This window comes from Condylostylus longicornis, unplaced genomic scaffold, assembly GCF_029603195.1.
Source record: "Condylostylus longicornis isolate FDR11 unplaced genomic scaffold, ASM2960319v2 ptg000004l, whole genome shotgun sequence".
Taxonomy (NCBI): domain Eukaryota; kingdom Metazoa; phylum Arthropoda; class Insecta; order Diptera; family Dolichopodidae; genus Condylostylus; species Condylostylus longicornis.
The window spans coordinates 6,964,995-6,980,259 of record NW_026577973.1 but is presented as its reverse complement, the minus strand read 5'-3'; the positions used below and the strand labels follow the sequence as shown (position 1 = coordinate 6,980,259).

The 15,265-nt window shown below is 24.3% G+C and overlaps 1 protein-coding gene across 3 annotated transcripts in view; it reads right to left on the bottom strand.

The window, feature by feature from the left end:
• Nucleotides 1-392: 392 nt before the first annotated feature.
• The window catches only part of LOC129614195 (endoplasmic reticulum aminopeptidase 2), a 127,878-nt gene continuing 113,005 nt past the window's right edge, over nt 393-15,265 (bottom strand). For all 3 annotated transcript variants that reach the window (XM_055528643.1, XM_055528634.1, XM_055528650.1), the window contains 12 exons: nt 7,422-7,610; nt 6,604-6,686; nt 6,295-6,497; nt 5,283-5,463; nt 4,303-5,181; nt 2,569-2,727; nt 2,076-2,376; nt 1,842-1,984; nt 1,496-1,758; nt 1,285-1,414; nt 843-1,214; nt 393-784 (listed from right to left, as the gene is read on the bottom strand). In XM_055528643.1, the coding sequence (XP_055384618.1) occupies nt 635-784; nt 843-1,214; nt 1,285-1,414; nt 1,496-1,758; nt 1,842-1,984; nt 2,076-2,376; nt 2,569-2,727; nt 4,303-5,181; nt 5,283-5,463; nt 6,295-6,497; nt 6,604-6,686; nt 7,422-7,610 (3,053 nt within the window). In that variant the 3' untranslated portion in view covers nt 393-634. The remainder of the gene's footprint in view (nt 785-842; nt 1,215-1,284; nt 1,415-1,495; nt 1,759-1,841; nt 1,985-2,075; nt 2,377-2,568; nt 2,728-4,302; nt 5,182-5,282; nt 5,464-6,294; nt 6,498-6,603; nt 6,687-7,421; nt 7,611-15,265) is intronic.

The following is a 15,265-nucleotide window of genomic DNA, read 5'->3' as shown; positions in this document are numbered from 1 at the left end:
TTGAAACAAAATTTATAATCAGTTTATGGGAGATGATTTTTTTTTTTTGTGAAAATAAAATGGAGAAAAAATTTATAAGTTCGAAATTTCACAAATTGTTGTGCGTTACCTTAAATGTAAATTTTATTTTTATATTTTTTGTTATTTTTTTTTTATTTTATAATTTTCTTTTTAATTTTAACTATACAATTGTTTTTTTTTTTTAATTTTGTTTATAAAAATTTTTGTTTTTTTTTTCTTTTCTTTTTTATCCTTGATCCTAAGATATGATATATGTATGTATGTAAATGTTTTTTTTCATGTTGTGATTTTTATATTCAAGAACACAAAAAATGGATACGTTTTTCTTTTTTATAAATTTTAAAAGTAAATTTTTTTTTTGTTTTTAAGAAATACAATATAATATTTTTAATTTAAATACAATTTAAATTTTCATAAATATATTTTTAATATACATACTTTATATTTTTTGTACAAACTAAAGGAGAATTTTATTTAGCAGTCCATTTTTAGATTTATTTTTTATATATCATATACGTTTATATTATATGTATACATATATATTAAGATTTTTATATTTAAATTTTTAATATACATATATTTATATATATTTTTAATTAATATTAAATTTTTATCAATGTATATGGCCGTTTTTTAATACCCAATTATATAGCGACATTTGCGCTCTAGCTACCCATTCAACATTTGCTCCAACACTGCTTAATGTCATATTTAATATTTCCATTCCAGGTCCATGACCAAATCTATGTACTAATGATTTAAGCTAAAAAAAAATTTAATAAAATTTTTATTTTATATTTTATTTTTATTTTAATAATTACTTCATCATAATCAAATTTTGTGGCACCATATTGTGTTATTGCTGATATAACTTTTGCAAAATTAATTGTACCTTGACCTAATTTTGATTGTAAATCATACCATTTAGCTTGTAAAAATCTACAAGCCATTGCACCACCAGTTGGTGTACCTGCAATAGCTTCTAATACTTGTACTACTTCTACAGTTGGTAATAATGTTACATGTGATAACAAACGATTTTGTAACCATGCATCTTTTGTTTTACCTAATGCACGTAATAATTGCATACGTTCAACAAAACCATCAGTTGAACCACGTAACGATAAAAATTTATTCCAACAATGTTGCCAATATAAAAATTCTCCAGATAGGACAGCACCAGTATAAACCACCTTTAATTTAAAAAAAAATGTATAAATATTCAAGTAACAAAATCTTCTATTTGAAATTTATTTGCGTTACCTCTCTTAAATTCGGTGGTATAATTTGAGATTCATTGTTTATATGTCTATCTAAAATTTCTTTAGCTGTCGTTATACTGTCACTATCTTCCCATAATACTGAAGCTAATAAAACTTCAGGCCGCAGTAGTCTAAAATATTTATTTATTTTGTAAAAAAATTAAGTATACATTTTAACAAATTAAACTTTATATAAAAATATACAAACTCACTTAATTTCATCGGTGCCCAAATCTTCCCATTTCAATTCTAATATTGGTTTATTTAATGTTAATTTAATAAACTCGGATAGCATTAAGAAACATTCTGAATATTTCAATATTCTACGCCAACGTTCTAAATGTCGTAAAGCAGTTGTCATTGGTCCCCAACTTTTTTCCTTTGGTAAATACATTACTAAATTCATTGTAATCTCACAAGGCATCAAATTGGCATGACATAATGTAAATGCATCCGAAATTAAGCCCATTCGATCCTTAAAAATGAGTTCAAATGAAAAAAACGAAGAAAAATTAAGTTTGTTAACGCAAAAAGTTGACAATCTAGTCAATGTTTTACCTTAGCTGACAATGTTTCATGTTCGTTTAATAGAACCATTATTAAATTTGACCAATTATCTTCATTATATAAGACTCTATAATAACCGTTTTGATGTGCGTTCATTTTAATCCATTTTACTCCTTCTGGAACTTTCAATGTAACTTTTGGAATATAAGTTAAAAGAAAATATGAAAAAAAAAAAATTTGTTAGTTTAGTAACACCAGTTATTAAAAAAATTGAATTTTAATTACAATCAACACTCTGTAACCATATTGTTCCACTTGTATTTGCCATATCTGTTATATATGAAACCGGAAATATCCATTTAATTGGTTTACCAGTTTTATTTTTAGGTGCTGGTGAACTTGTCGTTGTGGTAGTTGTCGTTGATGTTGTAGTTGCCGTATAATTATTACCATCATAGTTGTCGTCGTGTATGGCTGTTAATTCAGCTGGTTGAAATGGTTTCTGTGATATTGAAACATCACCGCCTACTTTAACAACTGTTAGTAGTGGAAAACCTGGTTGTAAAGTCCATAAATTCATCATTTCCTTCAAAAACAAATAATAAATTGTTATAAACTAAATAATTTAATAGCAATAGAAGTCTTTAACATTTTTTTTCTTGATATTGTAAAATCACTTCGTTGATTTTGTGTGTTTACCTAATATTATATACTTTGCAGCAGAGATGCTTTGTATAATTTAATTTAAAATTAAACAATGCTCAAGTAATTCGGTTACCTTAATATTTTTGGCTCCGTTTCCTTTTTTAGTACACAATGTCCACAAATCCAATGGTTCAGCAGTCTTATAGCGATTCGTTTTTAAAAAATTACCAAAACATTGTCGGAATGAGTTATCACCGATTGCAGCATGCAACATTGCAATGACTGCAGCTGTCTAAAATTATAAAATAAAATTTTCGAAACTTTTTTTTAAATAAATTTGTTCAATTTTACTAGCAAATCAATAACAATCTTTTAAAGATTAACTTCATAATTTTTTTTTTCTTTTTACAATAGGGTTTTAAAAACTTACGAACTTTTAAATTTGAAAATTTACTTATAAAAGTATAGCGTTTAACAATAACGAGTGTATGGGGCAAAAAGTTGGGAATATAAAAAATTTTTGAAATTTTTATTAAAGTCTTCTGATTATATTAAAAATTTCAAAAAAAAAAAAACTTTTTTCTTTGAGTATTGTAACAAAAAATAAAAACTTTTTTTTTTATTGTTTTCAACATATTTAAAAAAATGAGGTTGTATTGGTATCGCAAATTCTTTGAAGGATGTAAAGTCTATATAATCGATAACAAGAAAATCTCGTTGTTATCGTTTGGATCAGAAATATGACGTTGTTGATCTAAAAATGTTTCCTTTTTGTTCTCAAAACACTTTTAGAATAGCAACGCTTTTCTAATCAACTAAGATAGTAGAAAAATTGTAAGCATGCAAAAAATGTAAGAAAAAAATAACAAATTTATGATGAAAGTTAAGAATTTGCAAATCAATTTTTTAGTTCAAATGATTTTGAAGTTAGGGAGAAAGGAAGATTTTTAACTGTTCAATATTCAGTTATAAGAAACTGTAAACAAAGATATCTTGTGTAGTTCCAGATTTGAAAAATGTTTTTGCTTCCATTATTTTATCAATAGATTTCAAAGAAATCATTGATCAATTTTTTTTTTAAATTTAAGATGTACGAGGAAGCAAATTGGAGCAGAATCTGAAAACAAAAGTAATTTAGAAGAACCTATTCAGTTCAAGAATTTTGTACTACAACAATCAAGTAGAATATTGTGTATTTGAAAAATTTTGGTTAGCGATTTTGAAAGTGAATAAATTTTGAACGAAATTTGATTCTGAGTAAGTCTAATTTTTGTTATATTGAATTCATAGTTTCTTAAGTATAATAATTATACTAAGATTTACTTAATTAGTTAATATTTAACCGGGAAAAAACTATGATTTTTAATCTGACAAGAAATTGTTTTGCAGCTCGAGCATGATACAAGCTCGAGCGCCAAAAGTTGTCAAAAACTAAATCATGGCTATGCGGGTTTCAAGATTTTTTAATTTTATATTTTTGCTGGTAACTTTAGGAAATTAAGAAATTTTCCTATTTTGTCATTGAAATTGGAAAAATTCTCATGAAGAATTTCAATTATCATTTGTTGGAAAGAAACTCGTAATATCTAAGTATAGATTAAGTAAAAACGCTACACGGGTATTACATACGTATGATATGGTAGAAAACTAAATAAAATATTTTGAAAAAATTTTAAAATTTGTACTCATGCAATCAAAATAATTACATTTATTATGGAAAAACAAATAAAATAATTTATTGAAATTAAAATTTAAAAATAATATTAAAACTAGTTATTTAAAATAATATATAACTATTTTGTAACTATTTTCTGATCCTTTTATCTTAATAACAACTAGTTATATACAATCGTTACAAAGAACTTACTTTATCAATATAAAAATCCTCATTGATTCCATCCCAACTTGTCCCATTTACAATACTTTTCCATCCATGTATGGCATCAATATCGAGTGCTTTTGTTGCAATACGAAGTAAATGTTTTTCTTTCATTGGCCAATCTTCTTTAAGTGGAGCTAATGTTAATATACCTAAGTATTTAACAATACCATCCCATAGCCAATTATCTTTTAAATGTTTTGGTGATGTAATACCACCAAAAAATTGCTTAGCAATTGCTTCTGAAATTTTAACAGCAGCTGAATGATGTTCAGCTGTTGTTATAGATTGTGGACTTGTTAAAAACGAAGCTTTTAATGTTACCAAACCTAATGATGAAATTAAATCACGATCCAAAGATGGTAATGCAACAAAATCAACTTTTGTTAATGGATAAGCCACTTCAAGCCATTGTTGTAAATATTCCAATACATCTCTAGATAGATGTAATATGAAACTTGAACGTATTAAAAGATCATTTGGGGCATAAAATGTATATGAGGGTGCTTTACGTATAATTGTTCGACCACCAATTGATTGGCTCATTGATGTTAAATTTTTACCAGATATTGTTTGATTATCTGTAGATGGTGCCGGCGTAGTTGTTGTTGTTGTCGTTATAAACGCAAACATATTTAATGAATGCGTCAGTGCTGTTATATTTTTTACCGGTTTTTGTAATTTAAACGTAAAATTGTCACCTAAAGATGATTTTGAATTTGATGAACGACCAAATAATGGTGGAATAATTGTTGTTGTCACTTGATATGTTGATGATGCTTGTAATGATTCTCGTTGAAAATCACTTACAACCCACGCTACTGCATCAGCTGGTACTGGTGGTGTTTCAATAAAATCATCTCTTAACTATTATATAATATAGAAGAAAAAATATGTTTGATGAAAGTTTTTTGTTCCTTTTAAAAAAAAATGTTTTCTTTTTTTAATTTTGTTTTTATCGAACTTACTAAACCAGTTCCCATATAAAATCCAACATCATCAGTTCCATGAACTATTGAATTTGAAAGGCCAATATGGAATCGATCTCTAAATATTGAAATTTTAAATGGGGCTCTGACATGTGATTCATCAAAACATGGAAAAGCTCTTCTAGCACCATTTGGTTTTAAAACAGTTGCTGCCAATAGTCTGTATACAAAATTTTCAAAATAATGAAAATTAATGAAAAATTTTAATTATTCTAAAAGTAAAAGTATTTTCCGGAACATTTTATAGATCGAAAATTTCAGCTCTATAAATTGTTTTTTGTAATATACTATCCTATTTCACAAGAAGTTGTTGTGGAAGTATCAAAAATTAAGACAATCAAAGAAGATTAATATTCAAAATGTTCGTCTTGAAATTTCTATTATTAATTTTTTGTTTTATTTAAAACTAATTTAAAATATAATTAGTTGATAAAAATTTAATGATTTCCCAAGTGTGATTTTAAACATCTAGAACATCGTTTTCGAGCTATTATCAAAGTTGAATTTTTTTTTTTGTAAAAAATTTTATAAGGGAAAGAAAATTTAACATGAAAGAAACAAATAATTCACCGTTTTCTGAATTCTTAATGACAAACATACATTATAGCTTTTTCGTCTTTCAATAGACATGCAATTTTATAACAGTATTCTGAATAATATGTAAACCATCGAGACTTTTGTGGATGTCTGTTCTTACAAAAATGAAAATTTCCCAACGGTAACAATAGAATTTTACATGTCAATAGTGCAAAGTTAGCAAAATTTTTATGGTGTGAGACACAGACACAATGTAAAGAAAAAGAAAACGTGCATGAAAAATCAAATATTCCTTTTTTACTTTTTAACTTATGGTGGCTATTAAAAAACTAGTATAAAAGTTGTTTTTCTCTCAGTCTCTTTTTGTTGAACTTTTTCTTAATGCAATAAAAAAGTTAGACAATTTTTTTTTTACATTTATGGTTATTTTTCATTTTTTTTTGCTGTTCTTTACCTTTGCAATCCATTCGAACTTAAATATTCATCGACATAAAATCCTTCTGGTTCCGGATTTAACTTTGAATACCAACGTAAATTTAATGTGTAATTTGATTTCTTTTTCAGTTTCTCTTTAAATTCTATATATAATTGTTGTCTTGGTGGAAATTCTAGTATTTTTATAATTTTTATTGAATATCCTTTTGTTGTTACCAGCGCCTGCGAAAATTTAATTTAATAGATTATAATATTGTACAGTATATATACTAATTTTGTATAATGAATTAGATTTTAGGCTATGATGTAAATATTTAATTTTACTTACTCTTTCGGTAACATTTAAGTCTTGTATATTTATGACTAAGAAACTTGTATCTTTTTCTACTAAAATTTCTATTGTCACTTGACCTAAATAATGAAAGTAAAAAAAAAAATTTATATTTTAATTAAACATGAAGTTTATATGTAGGGGTATGTACAAGACATGTCGAAAATATGGGTATAAGATTTTAGTAAATATTTAAAAGATATAGTAATAAATTTGGAATTTTACGTGAGTTAAAATAATGTGATTTCAAATGACTTTTATAGTCTGCATAATTTATACTAATTTATCGGCGTTTATTTTTTATTACTTAATCAAATTATCGAAATTATGTAACTAGTATGTTATAATATTAAGATACTATATAGCTATATTACAATAATTGTAAAATTTTCTCACTTCTACTTATATGACACTTTGTTCATTTTAAATTCAGACCGTTAAAATTATCCGAAATTCAAACGAATTTCACTGGAAATTTTAGAGAATTTTAATGTTGGGATATATATGTTCAGTCTACTTAGACAACTTTGTTATTTTACCATAGAAATATATTTATTCAATCAATAATAATATTTATTATTGAAGAAAAATTTAAGAATTGATTATTCTATGAGCAATCTAATTGATATGTACAGAAGATATTTTTTGTGATCTCCTTCCCATTAATTATCTCACGTTCAAAGTAAAATTACATATAAACACATTTAAAATGCTTACATATACAAATAATTGATTGTATTTATTTCGTTTTGTTTTATAGAATCACCCATACTTCGATGTCATTAACTTATTAATTTTTACAAATTTTTTTATACCTTTAACATCTAAAGTTGTTAAATTTGGATGTATTGTTACAGAATATTTTATTGGTTTTATAAATATTGGAAGATTTGGCTCTAACCATGGAAATGGTTCACCATTTGTTGCTATTGGATTAAATATTTGTGAACCATTCTCTCCTTCACCAGTATAACCGGGTGGCATTTTACCGGCACAAGAGCAATCTGAAAAGAGAAAATAAAAAGAAAGAATTTAAAATGGTAAAATATTTAGATTAGAGAGAAGAAAAGAATTTTATTTTAATTAGATTAATTCAAAGAAAAAAAAAACAGGGAGATCTAATAATAATAAGAGCAATTTGTCTGAGTTCGGTTTATATTTAATTCATGTAAAGGAAAACTTCAAGTCCTTTATATTGCAAATAGATTTTTTTATTTGATATTTTAGTTGGTATTGCTTTTAAATAATATAATTGTCAATCTCCTTTTAACGAAATAATTTATATTACAACGAGTTTATTTGTGGAAATGCTTTCGTATTAACTTAAAAACAACAGAATTTTAACAATCTAAATTAATAAATTTATTTGGCTTTGTGTTTTCTCTAGGTATCGTTTAATTCATTAGCTTTTTTACCGATCGGATTGCACACAAAATTTCTCATTTCAAGTTTTCAACAAAAATGCTTTCCCCATGTTATATAGAACCGTAAATAAACTATTTTTAGATATCTATACCTAAACTTGTCTTTTATATGGGTGTTTGTCTGTGTGTCTATGCACTCGTGTATCTCAAGTTCGGCTGAATTGATTTTAATGAAAACTTATATCTGAGTTTACTTTGACTGCATAGAAATTTATCAACTTTTGGATTTCAGCTTTACGGCGGTCAAACCTTTACTGTTTTAACTGTTTTTAAGAAAATAATTAACGAATTTGGTTCAAATTTTGTATTCAATCTATTGCTTCTTAAAGAAATTTTTGTCCGTAAATAGAGGAAAATAGGGAAAATTAATCGATTATAGTGCATATTAACAAACTATTAGTATATTAGTAGATTAGTATATTAGTAAAGTAACAAACTTGTAAACTTCAACTTTCACTCGGAGCCATTTTTATATTTTTAATTTAAATAAGAAAATTTCTTATTTAATTAATACTTGAGTTCTCTTTGTGAAGAAAACTAGCTTAAGAACTTTTCAAGGTAATTTATTTTTAAAATTTTTAATGGCAAATGAATTCGCTACTAAGAATAAAATTTATACTTTTCTAGGTACATTAACTAAAGCCTTTGTTCAATCTTTCATAGAATTTGAAATATAAATTGAAATTAAATCTTCATAGTCCCATGCAGCACCTGAACAATGGGGCTGGTTATGTATATGCTGGACACATCTGATTATTTTTTTCTTTTCTTTATTCTTGGTATTATTTTTTAATTTCATCAAGAAAATTTCATGTTACTTTTAAAGTATTTTCTCATTTCTTCATTTTAAGTACACATATCTACACTTGCATTTTTTCAATCACCGTTATTATATGTACGTATATGTATATAAGACATAATTTATTACACCTATTAAATTAAAAGTTCCACTGGGATTTACGTGTGGTCACTTATCCCTTTAAAATTAAAATCGATTTAAAATAAAAACAACAAAAACTAACTGAAAATAATAGAGCTATAAAATTTTAAATGCATGTACGTGTTCACATTATATATAGAGAATTTATAAAGGTGTACTATAAATATTTAAGTAAAATATTAATTTTACATACGATCGAAACCTAAAAACCTTAAAACATTAAAATACAAAATGTTAAACATTAAAAAAATTTTTAATGTTTTATTTTTTTCAAAACAATTTACTGAGAATTTATATATTATGCTTAAGGTTATTTACATTTAATCTATGATATAGAGAAAAAAAGAGAGAAGAGTAAAATGCTTATACTACAAAAATAGCACAAGAAAAACAAAGTAAAAAAAAAAGGAAAAATAAAATAAATAATAAATTTGTTTACATCCTTTTTAAAGCATTAAAACAAAAAAATAAAAAAATGAAAAAAAAAACTCAGGTATAGACGTATAGAATTTTCTTGCTCTATTTTTCTATATGTATTTTTCTTTTCTCTTTTATTTACTATTATGAATTTTCTTTTCATTTTCTTTTTTTTTCTGAAAAACACACATTTTTTTTATGCATACTTTACATTTTCATATAAATGTCATCTTTTTACATTTAAAATAAAAAAAACAAAAACATAACACTCTTTACACAACATACAAGCGAAAATATCTAAGAAAAATATTTTACCTAAATAGAATTTAATACATAAATATTTGAAAAATGAGGACATGAGAATTTAAAACCCAACAAATAAGCGTAGAGAAGAAAAACTGCTAATAATGGTGTTTTAAAATTAATATAGAACATTTCATTAAAACTTTTATTAAATTACTTAAACCCTCCTTACTTATTGACTACCAATAAATTAGAATGCATGGAACGTCTAACTAGCACCCAAACATAAAAATCATTAAATGAAAGTCTTTGTTAACGCAAGAGATTATAATAGTAAGTAAGAAAGAACAATTCCTTTCTTTTAGTTCTGAAATTTTGAAAAGTAATGACTACGACAGACTCGGTTTTTGAAATGAATTACTTGAAAGCATACAAAGTATCGTGTGTATTCTGTTGCTGAGTACGAAAATAATTGAATCCAAATCTGAATTTAAAACCTCAAATTGTTATTCTAAAAAATGTTATTAATAAAAATGGAATTTATTTCCTGAGGAAAATATTTTTCAAGGTAAATTTAAATTCGAAAAACATAGCAAAAATAAAAAAAATTGAAAGGAACGTGAAAAAAATTAGAAAAAAAAAACTATACATACGTACAATTTTCTACCGCATAAACATTTTATCTTGATGCGTATTTCAAAAAGAAACTTTTTTCATAATACTTTGTCGTTTACAATAATATCATCACCTACATCTCTACAATTACCATTTTAAAAGAAAGTTAAGGATGAACTTATTTTTAAAAAGAAAGCGAAAAGGAAAATATTGTATTTTCACTGCATTAAAAGTTTCAAAGTTCTGACACAGTTCTAAAGAGTAATGTTGCGATTTTTCTTTTTTTGTTTCTATTTGTTTTTCTTTTTTCAATAATGTAAAGTTTCACTTTCAAAATTGAGATTTTCTTTTATTTAGATAATATTATCCTTTTTAATATATGACATCCTTTTATTTTCACTATTTGCTTAGTTTAACTTTTGGTGCCATCGATGATGTAATATATAATTATTATTATGAAAAAATTTTGTGTTATGCCACAACATACAAAAATAAAGAGAAAAATAAAAACAGAGAGAAGCACAACATACAATAATAAAGAGAAAAATGAAATAGAGAATTCCCAATGGTAATTATTAAAAGTGATAAGATATTATGAAAGGAAAGAAAATAAAATATGTCAGTGCTGTCGTATTGATATTGAAAATAATAACAACAATATTGTATACATGTATATCAATATCGTGTAATATAAAATTTATCTATTTCTTAAAATACTTACAAAATATTAAAGTTTTTAATTTTTTATATGTATACATATAAATATATAGTTAGTGAGATTGGATCAGAGAGCTTAAAATAAAAATGAAAATATAAAAATAAAATTTAAGATGAAAAAAATATTGAAATTATAAATATAATATTAAGTTCAGAGACGTGTTGAACACGCTACAGGAATATCTATGTTTCGTGTAATAAAATAGATAATAAAAAAGAAAAAACAAATAAAATAGTAGCAACAAGGAAAAATCTTGAATATTGGGAATAATGTCGATTATAATCATTGTTAAGGGGGTTTGTGTATTCGATAAAATGTGCTCACATGAATTCAAACCGAAGAGAATAGCTAAATCTGAGATAACGATTCCTCTGTTATTACTATTATTATTTTTATTTTTTTTTTTTTATTTAAGGACGATATTATCTTTATTTGAATTGAATTTGTTGTTCGAAGCAATACTACTTGTATTTATATACATATGTATATATATAATATGTACAATTTATACAATAAGGGCAATTTTGTATTGTAAGTTTAAAATAAAATTATTTTTATTTAATAAATGTATGTTTATGGTAAAACTTTATAATTAAAAGTTAGTTATTTAAAATTTTGAGATTATTTTTAAAATTTCAAAGAGTATTTTAATATTTAGTTGATTAATATTTTAATAATTAATTTTAAATAAAAAATTTTGAGTTTCCACCAACTAAATTCTAATTCTGTCAGTAGAATCAGTAGAATATGAATTATATTTGGCTTATCTAAATTTCTATTAAACAAGTAATGGAAAAATGTCGAATTATTTCTGTAAGTACATGCGTACACTTATGAACAATAGATTGGTTGAATGTTGTTATTTATAAATGTGAGAATGTTAAAGCAATAAAAGTAAGTAAATTCAAATAGTGAATTTGGAGAAGCTCAATGAATTAAATTTGGAAGCTCAATTAAAACTTCGAGGAAAATATACTTTGCCTATAAATATTTGCTTATTTTTAATTATTTCCAATTATTTATTAATTTACGCAATTTTGTCAAACTACTCATTTCCTTATTAAACTTTAAGTTCCGAAATATTATAAAAATAACTTAAGATATGCGCATACATGCTTATTAAAAATTATTCATATTAAAAATGAAAACAGCAATAATATTTTATTAAATATAGTGAAAATATAAATATTTAGATAATTTTCATTTTCTAAAATTCTATTTGACTTCTACAAAAATTGAATGCTTTTTTGAAATGCTTAAGTATAAAAAATTTTGAGAATTTTGTTAATATTTCTAAATTTTTATCAAACAAAAACTTGAAACTCCCTAGAACTTTTTCAAAATATTTGCTCGAAATTTCTCCAAAACAATGAGTTTTAAACAAATGAATTAGAATTTTTCAGATTTAAATTCCTAATGATAAATCTGGAATTGTGATTATTAAAAATCCGATTCGTGTATAAACTCATTCCATATACAAATCATTATTTCCAATCACTTTGCCCGTGCAATTATATTTTTTTTCTTCTAAATTTTTACATGATTTAATATTTTAACCAAAAAGGACCTTGAAATGATTTTATTCTTTTGTATTTTTATTATTAGAAAGGTTCTTACATCACTTTATAAATCGTTTAGCTTAAATAAATATTTCCCTAATGAAAAATAAAAATGGAAAATAGACAAAAAAATTAAATCACAAATTAAAAATAATAACAATAATAATAAAAAAAAAAAAATAAATCAACATCAGATTGCGTGTGTGAGAATTGTTTTAAAAAATTACATAACAAATAAAGCCATCCATTCACGAAGTGTCCTTCTTCATCAATATATATATATACATACATATACAAGAATCCTTTTGAAATTTTCACTCTTTTTGTTTTTTTTTCCCTTTCATATTCTTGTCATGTGTTTTATCAAATTTTTTTTACATTTATTTCATTCCATTTTGTGATATTTTTGTTACCTTTATGATTTTTAATTAAATAAGTAGATAAATAAATATATACATTATATAGATTTTATATATAAAAATACATTTGTACATAAGTCGTATTTTATGAATTGAAATTTAACAATACTAAAATTTGACATAGGTAACTTTAACAATAAAATGTTTTATTTACACGCAATCTGCGGATAAAATCATTCCATTTAATATGAAAGGGGGAGTTACGTTGTACATACTATACTGAGAAACTTGTGTCTGAACAAACATTTAACAATAAAATTGTGAACAATATTCTTTACTTTGTCGGTCATGTACAGTATTGGCTATATTGAAAATTAGCCAGTACAGAATCTTTTTTATAAAATTCTAGTTTCATTTAAAATTTCGCTCTACAAATTCGGCGTAATTTTCTTCAAACATATTATTCTGAAATTGTCTTTTGTTGATTATTAATTTTTAGATTTGATTAAGTCGAATAAAATATTTTAATTGATAGAATATCTGCATTAAAATATTGTTGTAGTCTTTAATTGTAAAACAATTAAATAATTACTATAATTAAATTATAGTAATTATTTAACAATTAAACAATTAAATAATTAATATAAAAATAGAAACTTATTAGCCCGATTTCATAAAATGAAATTTTGCCTAATTGTGTTTTGTAGAATTAAATGTTGTGCTAACCCATTCTAGTATGCTGAATTGAACAGCACACTTCGAATTTCCAGTATGATGCACATTGAACAGTTCCATTAAGAACATTATTTAAGTTACGCAGAGTTTGTTATCAGTCGAAATTTAATAATCTCAATTAACATTGATACAATCCGGTTATTGATACAATAACTGGATTGCATGATAATTGTTACGGTGTTATAAAACATTTCTAAGGAAAGTTTTTAAGAGAATTTTTCTAATTTTATTTTGTATATTCCAGTACTATATATAAAATTTTATAAATCATGATTTTCTCTTATATAGAGAAACAAACAAATTTTATATTAAAAAAGTTAGAGAGAATTGAAAACAACAACAAAAACCGAAATACAAAGAATAAAATTCAAGGTCCTGTGAAATTCAAATTCATGTACAATAAGTATTATAATAAGCACAAAGTTGTGTACAATACGAGTGGAACAAGCTGTTTTCTTTATCGTGATTAAAAGTATTTCATTTTCATTTTATACTATTAAATTGTTATGGACGTGGTAATTTATTGATGTTGTGTTATTTATGTATATATACATACTTATATATGTACATTTATAATTGTATCAAGATATTTTGTATTAAAAGTCGGACAAATATTTAATTCAACCATACGTATTAACTTATAATGAAGTAAGCGAGAAGCAATTTTCAATGTCGATAATTTTCCACGGTTGAAAATATACAATATAAAATTGTATAGTTTTCTTTTAAAATAGGATTAAGTAGAATAAATATTATTAACATTAGAACAAAAAAAAAAACAAAAATAAAATATACATAAGCACATAAAATAGGAAGGGCAAGACATCTTATGACCCTTTGTCCATGTCCATTTAAACGATTATTTGGTTAGGTTAGAGGTGAATTTTAAAAAGATTATAAACTAATAGACTTTATATACATTGTAATATATAAACTTCATGCGTTCGAAAATATAATGAAAATAAATTAAAAAATTTCTTTAAATAGTACCGAATTCACCTTTAATGCAATCATTATTAATTGTCATTTGTATTGCATGGGTGGTAATCTTTTCTCGTCTATCAAATGCTTTAAAACGGAACTTATTGTGATATCATAGAATAAATGTCAAAAAAAATTGAGGAAAGTTTTTTAAATTTTCACAAAGTTTAATCTTAAATGTATTTAAAATGTATTCTGAAAATTAAAGCCCAAATTGAAAATTTATGCAAAGTGGTTACTCAATAAAATTTAATAAAAAGCACTAAAAACAAAACAAAACACTTCACGTGAGGTGTAAATGAGTAGCAATTGAAGAGGTGAAAATTAATTAAATAAAGCAATTTTAAAACTAACTATTTTAAAAAAATTACTTTTGAAAAATATTCTATAGCCATTTCGTTCTGTCTTATGTAGGACATGACGATTTATTGCAATATTTGAACCCGTGTCTTAAAATCGAATGAAATTTTACATTAAAGTGTATTTAAAATCAACGCACTTTCAACTCATCGATTTGGTAGTTTACACAAAATAAACTTACGCTTCACGAATTTTCAATAAAATCAAGTAATTTGAGAGAAGCGTTTCTAATAATTGAAGTAATAAGTATTGAAATTAATTTTATATTCAACAACAGTTTCAAGGTTGCACTAAGAAAATGAGAGGAA